We start from the raw sequence: 18,617 nt of genomic DNA, 5'->3' as shown, positions 1-18,617 counted from the left end.
CCCTCATTTTGTGTAGTCTATGAAAAATGATTATGCACATATTAAAAAGATTAAAAGAAATGTAAAGAATTTACTGTCTATATTTGAGGTTTCACAGTGTTTATTATATAGCACTTTTCATACAACAGCCTTATTAAAAAAAGAATGTGTCAAAAAAAGTGTGGCTATGATGTCTTTTTTATTGTATTTGTCAAAGTGGTGTTTTACAGTGATTGGATGTGGAAGTGTGATAAAGAAATGTACCCAGTAAAACCACATTTTTTTCCTGTGGGTTTTAACTGATAAACACGATGTGAGCACACAAACTAATTTTGGCAGCGAACTGATTTAATCTGTGAATCTGCTTCCTCTCTCTCTAATCGTACACATTTCAGTTGTCACTCTTTTGTTTAAGATGACTTTGTGTCTCACTCTCTCCACTGACAGCTGGAGTCACCAGCCCTCAGGCACTGTGACAAACTCTGTACTACACAAAGAAGCTCTGAAACAGCACAGCCTACACATGGACATGCAGGGCACATAAATGTGGAGTAATTTTCCCACGCTAAATTATCTCTCACACACACACACACACACACACACACACACACACACACACACACACACACACACACACACACACACACACACACACACACACACACACAGGGACTATTTTCTCATACATTTCAAAATTACTGCAAAGGGCACAAAGTACTATAGAGGTCTACAGTCATCAGAGGCAATTTGTATCATCATCAAAAAGTATCTCTTTGCGCGGCATACAGAGTCCCAGCTAGTGTAATTATTGTTGTTGCACTCTGGTACATTTGGAGGCGAAAACATTATTGCTGAAATAATCATGGGGTACATAAAGCAGGAAACAATGAGCTGTTTCTTGACGTTCATCAGTACTTAGTTTTTGAAAATAAGAACTGAATAACAGGAAAGTTATTGCATTTTGTTTTTCAGATATTTTTAACGATAGATTTAAATTTAATCTTTAAGATATTGTTACCCTACCTAAATAAATATAAAACATAAAGAGGGAATCTTCTAAGAGGCTATTTTAAACTTTGTTTTAGGACCTTTCTAAACATGTAAATGCATATTTAAATGTGTGCTGCATTTCAAAAGATACTAAACACAAACCAGAAATGGAAACTTTTGTTTATGGTCAAAGGTTTCTCTCACCCAAAGAGCCAAAAATAAATTTTTAAGAGACACTATAACACAATAATAACCTATAACACAAAAGGGAAATATTTATTATCTACATGATTTAATCACAGCCCATGACTCCTTTATAATGGGGTTAAAAAAACAGAACATGCATGCAATACATTCATAATTCAAGGATCCACCTTTGGGATTATGGGGTTCAATCCAAAGTAAGTTGTAACAGGAAGACGTGGAGTTTCGTGCCAAAGCCATATCAGCATGCTTTATGTGCAACATCCACATCCACAAAGGCAGAGAGAGAGAGAGAGAAAGCGAGGGGGGGAGAGAGACATGTATTGAGAGAATAAACTCTTCTGTGAAGCATGAAAAGCATTCACAAGTACTCTGAGTGAAGCACAGCAGCGCCGTTTTGAAGCCCTCATACTCGTTTTTCTTCTCCTTTTATTTTCTTTGCTGTCAGCTGTCTGACTTCTACTTTAAAGACCGCCTTCTTTAGACGCTCTAGCTGGCAACCTTTGACCCCGGGATAATGGAATTATCACTGATGTCTGCACAGGTAAGGAAGCAGAAATATGGTTATCCATGTAAGCTCTCACTTTATGACTTTTAGATGGATATTTAAAAAGGCTTTTTTTTTTACTAAAGATGAGATAACGAGATACTGGATCATGGTAGAAATGGATTGAGACGATGTGATTGTAGGAGAGAGCACTCCCATCAGGATAAAAATGTGTCATCATAAGACAAAGAGGTAACACTTTTATAATACTTACTTCCCCTGTAATGAAATGGAATTTCACTGTATTTTGTTTGAAATTAACATGTATTTATATTTACCTAGAAGTACTTAAAGGCTGATTTGTTACCCTAGAATAGGGTACACAAATTATACTGTAAGAAATTTGAAGTACTGCATAAATTCTGGGCAATTTTGCTTAAAACAAACAATATTTCTCAGTCTTTCGTCATAAGCACACTGTACTATATGGAATGGCTTAACCTTGGCTAACTTCCATGTGTTTTACAAGCAAGAGAAACCTCTGCCTGAAAGTTGAATTTAAACCACGACAGTAGAAGAAAAAAACAAGTTAGAATCGGCTCCATCATTATAAAGTCACGTAGACTTTTACCTTTTACAGGTATTTTTTTTTCTTGTAAGCTGAAAAACAAGAATAGTCCTTATCACATTTATATTAGTAAAATAAAAGTACAGTTGACTAATAGAAAATACATCATACACAACAACATAATGAATCTTCAATAAAGGTAGTACAGTGTACTTTTGATGTCAGATGGGGAAATATTGTTTGTTTTTCTGCAAAATTGCCATTAAACTGCAAACTTTTACTGTGGTAAATTATGAAATACTTAAATGTCCTTATAGTATTGATTTGTTTAAGGTAAAAACCTGATTTGTGACCCCCTTAATCTTACCTTTAAGAATTTGTAGGTAAATATAATGAAATTGTAATTTAAAATTAACATTGGAATTCCATGTAATTAAAGGGGACTTATGCCTTTAGATGACCTTTATTAAAAACTGGTTATCATTTAGAACAACTTTACACTGATTTACAGTGATCATGCCACCAACTTATGTTACAGCCACTGGATTCCCTGGCTGTAGTGGTCAAGTGTTCATATGTTGTCCAGTATAAAACCATTAAAAGAGCCTGATCTCATAGTAATCAAGGTTTTCCAGACATAGTGTATTGTAGTGAAATTATTATAAAAGCAGACAAAGTACAGATCCCACACTGTCTACTTTTATCAGCCTTTATTATAACTTGGGAACTGTAGCTACAGTGTGTAGACTGAGTCACTGAATCATTAAAAAACTTTTTGTACACTGAAGAGTACAAAATTGCACATTATTTGTACAGTTTTAGACAGAGCACACATACAGATATGAGTCAAAAGCAGTGTGTGCAGTAGCTTCTCCCAAAGTAGACACGCGAGAAAGGACTCACGCTTGATTTAAACAACTGAGTCACGTCAGCGCTGCTGTTTTCCCGTCTTTCTGTCAATTCTTAACAAAGTGGAGTGAAGCATCCATGAGCCATACACTCACGTGGACTGAAATACAGTTGAGAACAATTGGGGGTACAGCTTTGTTCACAAAGACATTGTTGTCCATGAGGGTACTGCTCACATGAGTCAAATTGAATGCATATTCCTTTGCTGTATGTTGATTTGCCTGCAATTGTTATAAAAACAAAAACAAAAAACCCATAAATGTCAGATAGAGGGCTTTCCATTTTCATGATGCATGAATGAAGCACTTTTTGCACATCAGCAACTCATCATTTTACTTTTTTACCAGTGAAGCTTTCCAGTCCACTAAGTTCATATAAAAGTCTTTCATTAAAATAGCATCCTTGCATCTGCAAAGAACAACATACTTAAAAAAAATAAAAACTTCTAGTTGGTTGGACTTCTTTCTTTAAAGGTTAACACAGCAGCCTCTATTCTGTTACTCTCAATCATGAAAGAATATTCTTCTCTCATTTTTTCCCAGCCTCTGAATTATGATCTTGAGCTTTAGCTATAACCTGAGGGCAATGTTTTATGTTGCAGTAGTGACCCGTTTGGGCATTGCAGGGCTATAAAGCCTACAGATGTGTTTTGCAATATATCCATAGGCTTTTAAGTGCAAGCACAGTAAAACTCCTATTTTCACTGAATGTGCTCTTTGAGGAACTGAGTCACTTTTACTGTAGTGCTTTATTTGCAATAGGAAGCATCTATAGTGCATTTCCAAAGATGTTTTTTACTTTTCTCATCAGAAAATAGTTTAGTGACTAGGATGTCTATTAGCTTGTCCTATGTAGTTTAAAAAAAACAAACATCATAATTTAGTGTCAAGTATTTAAAAGATACATCTTTCTTTATGTGGAGAGGATAAATGAACTTACAGATATGACGGATCATTTTTAAAGGATTTTTTAAGGACTAAATAGTGTTATTGAGACTTAGAAACCATTTTTTTTACATGTCTTTGGACAAAATGTAAAAAATATAGTGGTTGTGACAGCATTCATTCATAACAGACACAGTTTAATAGACTCCCGATGAAATATGCCACAGAAGTATTTATTTATCACATCTGAAAACCTGCTGTTTGGGGAAATAAATAATTTTTCCAATTTGGCAAAAAAGAGCTTTCATATATCAAACAGTATGATGCTAAGGCACAAAGAGGAGATGTCATTGTATCACACACAGTAGTTTTGGAGATTGGGTACCTATTTCCTGATGGGTACCCTGTTGTGCAAAGTCTCCGGTTACCATCTGCTTATGGGCACTAAATCAACACACCCTCTGTGCAAAGACATGCTCAAGTAATGGCAACAGAGGCTCAAAGCTTTTCCACACAGCTGGTTAGACTTTCTGAATGTGTGCTGTAGGTTAAAATATAAACTCTTTCAACCAATAATAAACACTTTTATGTCCCTGAATTGGGTGGTAGTTCCCTTTAATTCTCTACTCATTGAGCTTCTCTGCTCCAGACGTGAACTCTGTCTGGCTGAAGGAGTTTGATGGAAAGCCTCATCTGATAGCCATCTGTTCTTAGATAGTTCATCAGATGTGCTCAATGTGTGGTCTTTAATCACCCCACACTAACTGTCAATGTCGCAACGTCGTCGCTACCTGAAAACCACGCATCTCCAAAATTTTGTTTAGAAAAAAAACTGGAAAAAAGTAAACCAAAAACATATGTTGAATGTCTTTTCAGCTGAAAGGCTCAAGGGTCATAACTGAGCTGATGAGGGATGTAAATATAATCTTTCCACTACATTAAATATGGCACAAAATATAGTGTCAGCAGCCTGGTAAAGAAATCAGTTTCATAATCCACCTAATTCAAGGCTGACCTTTCAGAAAAGTAAGGAAAATGGAAACATTTCTGGGGTTTTTTCATATGTATTTGTCAAATCCTGTAGATGCTGAGTGTCCTTGAGCAACAAACCTCCAAGACTGCTCTTCTGTTGATGACCCTTTTCCTCTCTTTCAATCCCAACCCCCTTTTTTTCTTTCTGGGAGTGACTGTTAGACTGGTCTTAATTAAGCAATGCCAATCAAAGTGTGTGCGATGTAGATATAGGTCAGATTACCATCTGCTAAAGAGTTTATCAGATGCTTTGGAGCGACATCAGCGCACCACACACAGCAAATCGGATCCATCATGAGCAGCTCGTTCTTCCAGTTCATCCAAAAGTAGAAACATGGATCAGATTTTCTTATTGCTATTTGTTTAACAAATAAGTTACCCACATCCATACAGTGATCTATACAGAACTACAGGGCTGTAAAGTAAAGCTATGCATGTAGTGTATGTAATACTGAGAACTAAAACTACTAATACGTTTGCTGTTCTGCCTGAATACACATTTATGACCAAAATATGTGATCAAACTTTTTTTGTATTTTGCTTTCACCATTAAGAAGTTCCCTGTTACTGATGTCCAGTTGTCCAGTAATGAGGACAAGTAAAACTACATTAATCTAAGTAGTTTAACTGCAATCATATTTGATATATTTTTTAAATAATGATCAATTTAGGGCCACAATAGGAAAGGAATTAGTTTGTTTTTTTAAGTATCACAACTTCTCTCCTGGAATTGACCCCCACTTCCTTTTCAGGCATGATCCTGACTGACTGATGCCCGGGCAGCACATTAGTCAAACAGCTACCACCCGTTACTTGACCTCTGTGTACAGCATACGTCATCAGTATTCAGGGCTCACATCATCCCAAACAACATGGCTAAGAATCACATGGCCTTAACAAATACATGACATTGGCAGCATCATCAACTGCACATGTGACTGCTGGACACAAACTACAAAGCTAAAGCTGAGCTTGCACAAAACATTTTTGCGTTATACTGAATTTATATTTTTAAAATGTACATGTACACACACACACACACACACACACACACACACACACACACACACACACACACACACACACACACACACACACACACACACACACACATCTATCTATCTATCTATCTATCTATCTATCTATCTATCTATCTATCTATCTATCTATCTATCTATCTATCTATCTATCTATCTATCTATCTATATGTGTGTATATAAACTAAGTAAAGCTTTTTTTTATACATAGCTTAGGTTTACCAAACTACATTTAGCTCCAAGGCATGTTTGGTGTTGTTCATTTCATCCAGTGTGAATTATTTGGTAGTCTGTGCTTTTAAAGTGTTTTCTCAACCATGTTTTGTCAGCAAAAATGAGTCAGGAAGTTTGAAAGTGAAGCTGTATATAAACAGTTTCTGTAGCAGTTACACTGGCAAGTCATGCATTTCTTTAATACCCAGACTTTCTATTTATCAGACGCTGAAGTGCTGACATGAATGGTTGTGTAATATTTTGCTTTTCGACTAACTTTCTGACCAACTTCTACAACTTCTCAACCCCTACTGTGTAAAGGTTGCAAAGCAGTACTCATAGTATTTCATATATACTATGACAGAACATGATCATATACTACAGAGCATGTTCTGTTTTAACATAAATATGGAAAAAGAATTAAGGTAGCGTGCATTATAAATATGGAGCAAGCTTCCAGAGAAAACTTCTGCAGTGTCTTATTTTTTGTCTTGGTTCTTTATTTTTACACTTCCTTTAAACTGGTTTCCTTGATTTTAATTTACTTTACAAAGTTTTTATGTTTTGCACTTTAAAAGTGTTTTTATTTTTTTATGCAATTATTATGTAATAATATAAATCCAAACAAGCCATTGTGTATGAAGTTTCTTTTTCTTCTTCTTTGTGTGCTTCACACTGTTTGGGAAGTCTTTCAGTTGATTTCAAAGAATCCCTATATGTCCTTTAACAATGCATGAAGCACCTCACGTGTTTGTTCCTTCAGCACAGGGTTGAGATAACCTTGAGAAATAAAAGAAGTCATGACAAATAGATGCAAGGAGGGGAGGATACATAAATGCCCTGGGGCGTACTATAACCTCTGTGATGCTTTATTCATTCACAATGGTTGACATGACAGATTAGTATCACACGCCAGACATGAGACAGGATGGACACAACTGCACACTGCTACATAAATAATTCAACTGTCAACTCACACTTCACCTTAGAAACTTGATTATTAATTTCAGATGAACAGTTCCTATTTCCTATCCTCTATTTAAGTTCAGACTAAATATATGCAATGAACATGTCATTGTGTAAATGCATGCTTTAAAAGCTTATATATGTATATATCTATATATATATATAGATATATACATATGTATATATAAAATGAGGGATTAAAGTGGATTTGACAGGTGGGCTGATCATAAAGTAATGCAAGCTCCTGGAGATTTTTCTGTGTGTACAGGCTGTAATCAGCTGACCGGTGCTGCTAGTTCAGTATTCACTGCTCTTTGTGGACTCACCTAATTGACTTTAACAAGATATAAGTAGATGTTTCACAAGATAGATGGCTGATTTTCAATCCCTAGACACATAAAATTAATATAAAATTTTTAAAGTTATTTATTATTTATGTAACTTAATATTGACCATGAACGCCACAGCCTGCTCTGCACCAATCCAACACAGTGCATTACTGTAAACTGTACAACAATACTGCAAACTAAATAGTTTAGCCTGCATTAAACTGTATCAGACTCCCTAAAACTTTCATGCAGCCTTTGAATAACACAAAATTTAGATACTTCAATTTGATATAAAAAAATTAATAATCACAATGTAGAATCGAATATCTTATTTAAAAACTATAAATAAATGAGGGCATCAGATGTAAGGTTTAAATTTCCTTACCTTTTGAAAATAAAAAATAATAATAATCTTCCTACCATATCCTCAATCTTTATCTCTCAGTGTTGCACTTCTTTGTCTTCCTGGGAAATTCAGACTTTGGACATTTTGTGACAAATTGCAAAAACAGTTGGCATGTTTGGTGATATTTCTGGAGCTGTTCGAAAAGTTTCATGTGAAAAAATGTTACGCCTTTTATGCTCGCTCCTCTTCTGTAGCACTTGCTATTTATTGATGCAGAGCAACCGAAGCTTCATTTACATCTTCACCTGGAACTTTGGATATGGAAAAATTGATGTATTAAAGGTGTAAGTGGACCATGGGTTGTCATTATTTTCTTATTCCTGGGCAAGTATCAAGATGCTGTCGTTCTGGAAGCAACTCCTGGCTAGAGCACATGAAAAAAAGAAAAGCAATCATTTGACAGTGTTGTGCATTAGACTGTCTAGCACTTCTCTTCTCTGTATCATGATGGTCTGCATTTATTCACATTACCTAGGCTTTAAATTTTAATGCAGTGACGTGTTTCATTCATTTTCTATGATACCCTGGCAGTGTAGTATAATCTCCAGTGCAATATTTCAATGTTTCCTTTTATGCATTACAGTATAACTTGGCTTCATACAACCGTCAGAAGCATTCCTGATAAGGTCAGATGACCTATGAGGTAACACATTCAGTAACCCATGCACATGTGATTCCATGCTCTTTGTTACATGGCAGCGTGACTTGGTTGTTCAAGTGATAACAAGACCAGGATTCATGATGATGGTTGAGTGCAGAGGAGTTCACATGGCGTGCTCCCTGTGAACTCCTCTGCACTCAACCATCATCATGAATAGGAGAAAGACTAAAATACAAACATAATCAGATTATATAATCAAAGGGAAATGACTGACTAAGGAACAAACGCTTACGGTTTAAGGTATAATGTATGATACCTCATACATATATTTTTATGTGCTCATTTTTTTATTGCCTTTGATGACTGTATGTTGTCCTGAGTTTTTCCAAGCAGTTAGCAGAGAGATATTGTCATTCACTGTATGGTTAGTTCAAGGCACCAAAATACTTGGTTAGGTCACGGTTTGGATTAAAACACTTTGGTAATTACCAATGATGAGTACATGCATGTGAGGGAAAACAAAAAAATCAGTGCATGGGTGTTACACAGAAGCTGAAAACTAGCAGCTGCCTGTTAAGGTTTACTTGCTGTGTTTGTTGTTGGTTTGTTGACCCATCTGTCAACCCCATCCTCCTCCATACATGGACTTACAGTTGTGGTCAGAAGCTTACAGTCATGTTTCACAGGGATGAATATCATGGTAACTTTGGAGTTTTAAGGATTTCTTTGTGATGTTGTTTTTCCAGGGTGGAATGATTTTACAGCATATGTCTGTGAAGGTTCTCAGTCATCCAGGTCATCGTAGTCTAAGGAGCTTAGAAAGAAAAGCGTCTGGACTTTTTTAAGTTGCTCGAAGACGTTTCACCTCTCATCCGAGAAGCTTCTTCAGTTCTAGGGTCAAATGGTGCAGAGTCCCAGATTTAAGCCATGTGGGAGTATCCCCCTGAGAGAGACAAAAGGACCCCCTGATGATCCTATACCTAATCACATGAGCCAAGATTGTGAGGTCACAATCAGCCAAGGTTTCGGGTAAACTCATTATGAAACCTAGCCCCACCCTATCATGTGATTTCCTGAGGTCAGATGGCCCAGGATGTGAGTGGGCGTTAAGGTATAATTCTTTCATGTCAAAATTATACATACAGACAGAAATAATCATTGACGAGTGTTTGCAAACTTCTCATCACAACTGTATTTGCTCTAACATTATCATATTTAACTGATGAATTCAGTTAAATCCTTTAAACCTTTTTTGCAATTGAATGCGTAAGTTACATTAAGTTACAATACCTATACTGTATGTGTGTGTGTGTTTGAAGCACACAATAACTGAGGGAATGTTGCTCTTTGTTTGTCAGTCAGGATTTGAAGCCTCCAGCAAAACTAAGCAAAGATTCAACCAGCCATAAGAGCAGGCTCTTCTGCAGAGTACTCGCACTTGCTCATCACCGAGTGCGATCATCTCTTTTTTCCTTTCACTCGTCTTCTTGCTCATTTTGTTTCTTTTCCCCCTCTCCTCGCACAATTGCTGCTTCAATTCTTATCGTGAATTCATTCAGCTAAAGTTCGCCTTAGACATTTCTTCTCATCACATGGCTCATTAACTTATAAATTATGGAAATTATTTTCAGCTGCGTACTACATTTTGATTTAGTTTGCTTGGTGTCATTTATTTCAGGGCAAACCATCATGTCTTGTGTGTGATTTAAAATGAACTCAGTTACACTAGGTTTGTCTCAAAGGCTCTAAGGCTTGCTGCAAGCAGGAGACAATATCAGCAGGTCTGTAAAACTCTACAAATGTAATTTAATTATTTGCATTTATTGTACCTTTTTAAATTTTTATTCTTTTAATCACTGCATTCTGCAGAAAAAACTGTCTGTACATAATAATAACCCTCTACCATGGCCTCAGAACCATAAGCCACTCAAGCTTGCTTTATTACTCCATTATTATTTATTTAAGACCAGTGAACAGGCAAACAGGGAAAGGTGTGCTAAGGGTGGTGGCTGGTATACCTCACCTCTTGACCTATGACAGCTTGAATAGGCTCCAGATCCACCAGTATACTTAATTAGAAGAATATGGATGGATGGAGAAAAAACGGTCTTAGTTCACAAGGAACTGGCTCATTTTGAATATTATTTTCTTTTCTATGCATCTCTGACATTTTTTAAAATGAGTGTTTCCATCACTGAACAAATGTCAGATTTATTGTTAAAGAACAACATCTCATAGCCAAGAAGTACATTTTTGGGTAGAAATGTTTGCTGGTTCATCAGATATAAATCCTGTATTGATTGCATGTTTTAAATGCTCTGGATCATGCTAACTAACCTATGCTTATTAGCTAGCACGTCTTCTGTTACAGAAGTGTTTTGGGGGGAGATACATGTCAGAGATTCTACAAACACATAAAGAGAATGATCAGTGTTATTCACTTCACCTACAGGTGGCTTTAATGTTGTGGTTAACCAGTATAGATAACATTATAACATTCCTTATATAATAAAACCATGCAGTAAATGCCTAGTGAGGGTACAGAGCAGTCCAGAGCTAACTGTGCAAACCGTATGAATAAAGAATTAGCTAAGCATCATTTTTCATCTGTATTTTCTTCCCCTTCCTCTGCTTTCACTGCCTGTAATTTTATGACAGATGTTTCACAAAGAAGATGAACAGCTGGATGCTGTGAGGCTGTTCATTCACCCTTTTATTTCTCTCTCTTCTGTCTCTCCTTCTCTCCTCCCCTTTTTCTTCCATCCATGTTTTTCTCTTAAATAAGTACCATATGAACCAAAGATTCCGGTCATGGCAATATCTAACTTGTCAAAGGTGAAATGAAAACATAATCTTCCCAGTCTTTTAAGATATTGCATATAAAGCTGAAACACACTTTAAATATAAAGATGCACTACATCTCTCAAGACGAATATCGAATAAAACATATGTGAGTATGGACCTCTTTATTCTCTCCATCTTTTTTCTCTTCACTTCAATCCCCTCTAACTTTAGATAACTGTGCACTTTCAGTGATTGATGAATGCGTGTTTCTGCAGCATATGTGTGTGCATTCATTTGTGTCTTGTGTGTACATGAGTGTGGGATTACAAAAGGCGCTTTCTCTCCCCTCAGTGTAGAAGCACATTACATAACTTTATAAACCATGCCTGTCCTGGACACATATACATTTACATGTGTATGCAACCGCACAGTCACACAGAATAAAGGTTTACATCTACATAGGCATGCATTTCCTGCACCTGTTCATTTAGAATAGAGACAGACAAATGAATGCCAACACATATGCACATGCAGAAACATAAAGGCTACAAATGTGCTTCCTCACTCTAAGCTACAACAGGATGCACATGCAGATGGGCACAGAGAGTAGACTCAAATGCCAACTTATTCTAAACAGATGAACAGAAGAAATCTCTAATTCTAATATATATAGATATATCTCGGCAGTACTACAAGTCCTGCAGCACTGCACGCTACATCATCTAGGGAGGGATGATACTATCATGCCATGGATCGAGAGAGTAAAGTGATGCACAGGGAAAACAGGGAGAGATGAGAAAATTCATGAAAGGAGAGTGGAGGCAAAAATAGCAGGTTAGACGATGTGAGAAGGAAAACAAAACAGCAATGTGTTAATTTTACGGGTGATATCACTAAATTTGAAGAGCGAGAAAGATGTAGAGGAGGTCAAAAGCAGGGCATAAAGATTTGTAGAGGCAGAAGTCTCAGGCAAACATCTGGATAGATTTAGGAGGATAAAAGTTTACATAGTACGGCGTAATGGGAGGGAAGTGAAAAGTTAAGAGGCAGAAGACCTGCTCTGATTCTTGTGTTTCTTTATTTCTCTGCAAGCATCTTCTCTTTCCATTCCTTTACTTATATGTTTCTGTTTTGGGGCTTGTAACTAATAATATAGTAATTATTAGTGAATTACTAATTAAGTATTAGTATCAGTGGTGCAGCGGTTAGTAGTGTTGCCTCACAGCAGAAGGTCCTGGGTTCAAATCCACTGACCTTTCTGTTTGCAGTGTGCTTGGCCTGTCTGTGCCTGCATGGCTTCTCTCGGGTTACTCTGGTTTCCTCCCACAGTCCAAAGACATGCATGTTAAGTTAAGTGGTGAATATAAATTGGCTGAGTGTAAATGGTTGTCTGTCTCTCTGTGTTGGCCCTGCGACAGACTGGTGACCCGTCCAGTGTGTACACTGCCTCTCTGACAGGTGTGACATGTCCAGATCCATCTTAACCCTGAACTGGATGAGCAGGAAGCACTGTTGCTGTGTGTGAATGCAAATATTTGACCAATCCTTTGTTCATGTTTTAACAAAAAGTATGGTGGTCTTAAACAATGACTGAGACAACTTACACGTTGAGACAGTTGTCTTCTGCATGGATTCACAGAGCATGACGCACAAAAGCTGCGAGACATGCTATCTTACACACATGTTCTCTAATGTGTGCATATGGTTTCACTCGTACATGCCGATGAATGCTGTTAATATTTGTACACGAGCTCCCGAAATGCCAACATGCATTTGACTAAGCAAGCTGAGTCGAATGCCGAGTGCTCACAGTGCCGCTGGTTCAAATCTGTGAGTGGATGTGTCTCAAGTCGTTCAAACCTCCACCCTATTGCTCTTCTCATTTACCGCTGAACGACATCATTTTTCACTTTCCTCGCCGTCCGTCAGGGCTCTCCTTCACTGATACATAAATAGTCTGTCAGAGTGAGGTTAGAAACCTCCAGCTCAGCTGTTTCGGAGATGAAACCACTCCCACCCTTACCCACGCACATTTTTACACCCATACTCTCACAGTGGGATCTCTATAGCTGTAACACACATGCTCTCACAGTGTACACTCATCTCTCACTTTCACTGGGAAGGATACCTCTCTCTCTCTCTCTCTCTCTCTCTCTCTCTCTCTCTCTCTCTCTCAGTGTATACTGTGTCTCTCTCAGATCCAGTTAAGTCTCTCATTCTCATGAAGCGCAGCTCCTCTCTGTTTCTGGATGCACTCTAAGTCAGAGCGTAGGACCAGACAGACCGCATCCTAAGAACTGGTTTCTTTCTTCACATACAGCCGGCAGTAGGTACAACTCTCTGTCCTGTTTTCATGCTTTCTCTCTAGTTTGTTTGTTATTATATGCTGTGTTTTTTGTATATGGATTCCTGGAATCACTTGGAAACTTTTAATTACTCGTATGATCTTAATGGAGATTGCTCTTAGTATCAAAAGCACGACAAAATGTCCTGTGCATCAGATGCAAGGCATGATAAACTTGGAGGATTTTATAGACACTTACAGAGGATCGAGCATGTGTAAGGTGCAGTCTCAAATTCAGTATCCCAGCAGCTTTGCACTTGACTTGTTTTGTTACTTTAGAGCGTTTGAGAGTAAACAAGAAGGTGATCTGTATTTTCAGGACCAGCAACAGGCTGAATATGATTGTCTATTTCTTGAGAGTTAGATATGCATTAAGATTATGTTTATTTATGGCTTGTGTATTATTAATTTAGGGTTCTATTTAGCTTTTTTCTTGGCTGAAGGTGTGTTTCGATCACTGCTAAATCACTTTTTCACTGGGTGTCTGGAAGTGATTGGTATTTCTTCTAAATGTGTGTGGTCTGCAACTAAATCTCAGTTATCTGGTACTCAGTCCGTGCGGTATCCAGTTAGAAGAAGATTAACCTCACTTATTATATGACTTAATTTTTATTGCAGTGTTTTGTATCAGTCATATCATACTGATCAAGATAAAGTTATATATCAGCGTATTTGTGGAACCACTGCAGATGAATTTAAAGCAGTTTTTTATACCACGTCTACTATAGAATACTAAAAAATGAAAGCAAAACAGTGAGTTAGATAAATCCAATATTTAACAGAAAATTAACTGAACCAATTCTGATATGGTTCACAATATACATTCAATGTCTTTCTTTAGATTTCTTTATTTACAGTTTGCAGTACAAGCTTACATTTTTTTAGATCTTATAATACACAATTCAGAAATAAACACAGTAGTTTGGAGACACAAACAGTTCTGAGATCAGGACACAGTGAAAATGTTGAGCTAAACTGTGAAAAACAGCACTTAAAGTAAAACTATGAAGATGTTGTAGCACTGAAAGAGGTCACTTCCTTATATAACTTTAATGTGACTGAACAGATTGCTGCTTTTTCACACTGCTCAGTGCAGTGACTGTAAGGATGTTGTGTGTGAGAGTAGATGTGTGGTTAAGTGTGTGTGTGTGTGTGTGTGTGGCTGGTTGTATGTAAAAACACTGCTGAAAAGTATTGTATTTGTAGTACAATACTGCAGTGGATGTCTTTGGTTCACATCTAAGAGCACAGCATTTGCATTTGCTGCGGTTCATTAATTCATTAATTTGTAACTCATTTGCCGAATCCTTTCTCGTGTCGCCACAGGCTTAATATCAGATTTTCCATGCAAAGACTGAGCTTTTTTGCTCAAATAAACAAATAAAGATAAAATGAGCAAACGAAAAAAAAATGAACTAAAATCAGAAATTAGATTACAGTGTGTTGGCACCCATACAGTAGGACCCGACTTCCACTTTCAGTTGACCACGCCGAGTCATAGCGTACAGTATATATTAAACTATTTGAATTTAGAATGTCTCGTCCTAAAAACAAACTCATTATATCTTTGGATAGTTTGTCCTCCAGCCATGTGGTGTAATAACACTTGCTCATGCTCATGCTGCTTTTCTTGATGACCCTTTTCTTTTACTCGCAGAATGAGACACTGCCTGTGGGCTCAGACTTTCTAATGAAAAAGTGAGCGACTTCACCGCTCCCATTGTTACAGTATGCTTTGCCTTCATGTATATATATATATATATATATTTGGTTAGATTTTCTATACGTTTCAATTACACGTTGGGTGCTTTATGATAAATTTCTCCAAACCTGCATTCACTTGTGAAAAATCCCAGGAGGCAGTTTAATTAAATATAGATATTAAATGGCGTCTGTGGGCACTCACAAAGTTTTCTCATGAATTATGCTGCCACATCTTAATGGTTGCAATGTTTTAAACTCTTCCTTTTTTTAAGGAAGGCATGAAAACATGCAGCTCCTTTTGGATAAGATGAGACAGCTGGGATTGAATGATCGTGTATATTGGAAAACATCCTCATACTGTACATCAACGGGATTTAATATGTACCCTACAAGCTCTGTGATCTGCTTGGCTGGGACATGTAGACTAAGCTCTGCTTGATCCCCATGTGATCAGTGGACTTTTCTATATTGGAATCAAGGATTAGCTGTTTTATACATAATTGTCCTCAACATTTGTGCTTGAATCTGGATTTGTTTGGCGTTTTTTTGTCTTTGCGCCCAATAGCTGGTCAAAGAGTGATGAGATACAAAGATAGTTCATGTCAAAAACTAAAATAAAACCAAACAAACATTAAATCTTGTGTACTTTATCTGGTGTGAAGACAGAAGAAGTCTTACTGGTTAAAACTAGCAGGCATTTGAACCATGCTCTCATGTCATGCTTCAAATGACTCATTCCTCAAAATTGGCGTTTAAACTTCACAGAGGCAAAAATATCCACTCCATTGTACAAACTCAGGTGGAGTTCCCTTGTAAATATTCAGTGATAACAAAGTGAGTTCTTAAAAACCAAAAAAAACAAAAACATCTGTATGAGTGAAATTTGCCCTGAAGTCACATCTGCAGTTAGGTTGCAGAGAGGGTAGATGGGGACATAAACGCTGCCTGAGAAGCTCTTGGGGTCAAACTGAACCTGATGGTTGAAACATCCCAGAGCCATAGTTGTGTTCACAGTCACAAAGGTCTGACCTCAGCTGCAGTCACAATGACGCAGCGTCAGAAACATTTATTCATCGCATGAACGTGACATTTTCTGCTGGGATTTAAAGAGCTACATTCAAATCATCCGTCCCCTATTCCAGTGGGGGTGATCGCAGTGATCAGAAATAAATAACAAACTAATGAGTATAGATAAGAAGTAATGTTTAGTTCTTAAAAATATACTATTGTTCAAATAAATGAACATTTCCAGTCACGGTCAGATCTGACTCACCTTTTCGGACAGTCAATTTTGAACATTATGTTGCTCAGCAATCACAGAACGGCTCCTTAACATGCCTAAATACCTACAAGTCAAAGGGTCAAACTCAGCTGAACTTTTCATCTGTCAGGGTAAAAACTAGAATTATTAATGGTCACTGGGCTGTCTGTTTGTATCGCAGACTGTGCAGTCTCTGCTTTAAGAGTATAAGACACCCTGTGTGGTTGTGTTTGGGTGTTCTGGTGAGTTTGTGAGAAACGTTACAGCGGATTACGCCGACGCATCCTGAGTTTCAACCTCGCGTGTGTGTGTGTGTCACACCTCCGGGATGAAGAGTGACAGCAACATAACCTAAGCAAGTGGCTAAAACTTGAGGTGGCTTGGACCGCGTGTGTGTAAATGTGTGTGTAGGGCAGGAAGAAGAGCGCAAATATACATGAGTGTGTGCTCCTATTTCTATGAATACTGGCTGCATCTCTTTCCTGTCTGTTTGATGGGATAATATGGAAGCCCACAGAGGACAAACACCTCCACCTGAGACTAAAAATGGGATTCATTTTGCGCCTTGTTTGCTTTCTGATTTTCTCTGCAGCTTTTAGTAATGTGAAGCATGTGACGGACTGTTAATCCGTCTGAGAATTAATCCCTCTGAGATGCTGCGTTCTCTTCACTGTACGCTACAGCTCTCCTGAGACCAGGAGCAGCTGTTTGTTTAACCTGAACAGAAAATATCATTTTCCAGTAGTGCCTTTCATCAGTGTATTACTTATGTTGTACTGAAAACGGTGCTTACTTGCAATATTTTTCATTTTTATAGCACCAATTCATTATTACATTGTAGGTTAAAGACCTTAAAATATTACGTACCACGTTAAAACCCTATTTAATCGCATATTTAACCTTTTGTTGCACCTGACTTTATTAATCACCCAGTTTTTGTTTTTCTTTCTCTACTTGCCTTGCAGCAATTCCCGGCTGTGAGCGGGGCCTTCATGGATTCTCCGTACAATGGCAACACGTCCTTGCAGACGTCCACGTCCAACCTCAACGCCGGCTATTCGCGACCCTCAGAAGCCGAGGATGACGGCAAAGTGTCCAGTGACACCATTTGGCTGTGGATTGCTGTCCTGGCAACGATTGGCAACATAGTGGTGGTGGCTGTGGTTTGTGCCTGTGCCTTCTGACAAAGTAGAGGAGTGGAACAAAAAAAATCTGCTGCTGTCGGACATGGCAACTCTTGTATATTTTGAAAATATATTTTCTCTAGAAACGTTGTAAAAAAGCCTTACTTTAAGACTGATCCCATGGATTATTTTTCTTTTAAATGTAAGCACCAGTTTGAGTTTTGCAGGGGAATTTGCATGGGAGTCTTTATTCCCACAGCCCCGTCACCCCGCTCCTTTTTCAAAATTTAAAATCAGCGATCATATTGAAATAATTAGCTGACAGAATCTTTCTGTTCATTTGTACAGTTCAACAACCACAAAAGGAAAGAGAGATAAAAATGTGATTTTAGCAGTTGGTACAGAAGTTCACTTAAACGTAAAATATGACAAAATGGCTCATTGACCAAACTCAGATGACGTGCATGTACATCGTGTAGTTTGTTTTACATTTCATCTGACTGAAGATCGAGAAAGTTACACGATGCATGAACTTTTCCCCTTTTTTAAAATTTCCAAAGTGAAAACTACATATTACAGTTAAAAACAGACCTTTGTTCCCTTATGCAATGCACAGATTTAAAGACATTTCTGCTGTTACCCTTGTACTGCCTGTTTCTAGAGTGCTTCATTTGAGAGCACCATCATAATTCATTGGTTTTCTTTGTGTGTAACCTGTTTAATATGCATTAAAACCCATGGCTATGACTCAGTTTTAATTCTGCGTACTTCTTTGTAAACAGTTCTGATTGTTAA

At 37.5% G+C, this 18,617-nt stretch overlaps 1 protein-coding gene across 1 annotated transcript; it reads left to right on the top strand.

Annotated features, from left to right (window-relative positions):
* Positions 1-1,527: 1,527 nt before the first annotated feature.
* On the top strand, positions 1,528-18,554 carry LOC120432905 (uncharacterized protein C14orf132). The gene is made up of 2 exons (XM_039598284.1): positions 1,528-1,717; positions 17,664-18,554. The coding sequence occupies exons 1-2, from the start codon at positions 1,691-1,693 to the stop codon at positions 17,880-17,882; spliced, it is 246 nt and encodes an 81-aa protein (XP_039454218.1). The 5' UTR covers positions 1,528-1,690; the 3' UTR covers positions 17,883-18,554.
* Positions 18,555-18,617: the final 63 nt, after the last annotated feature.

Source organism: Oreochromis aureus, linkage group 14, assembly GCF_013358895.1.
Source record: "Oreochromis aureus strain Israel breed Guangdong linkage group 14, ZZ_aureus, whole genome shotgun sequence".
In the NCBI taxonomy this organism is placed as follows: domain Eukaryota; kingdom Metazoa; phylum Chordata; class Actinopteri; order Cichliformes; family Cichlidae; genus Oreochromis; species Oreochromis aureus.
The sequence above is the reverse complement of the archived record's forward strand: the minus strand, read 5'-3'. Positions and strand labels throughout refer to the sequence as shown.

Excerpts from the sequence above, each read along its gene's own strand:
- LOC120432905 (XM_039598284.1), top strand. The coding sequence starts at position 1,691 with ATGGAATTATCACTGATGTCTGCACAG. Across the intron at positions 1,718-17,663 it reads TATCACTGATGTCTGCACAG|CAATTCCCGGCTGTGAGCGG; the intron begins GTAAGGAAGCAG and ends CTTGCCTTGCAG.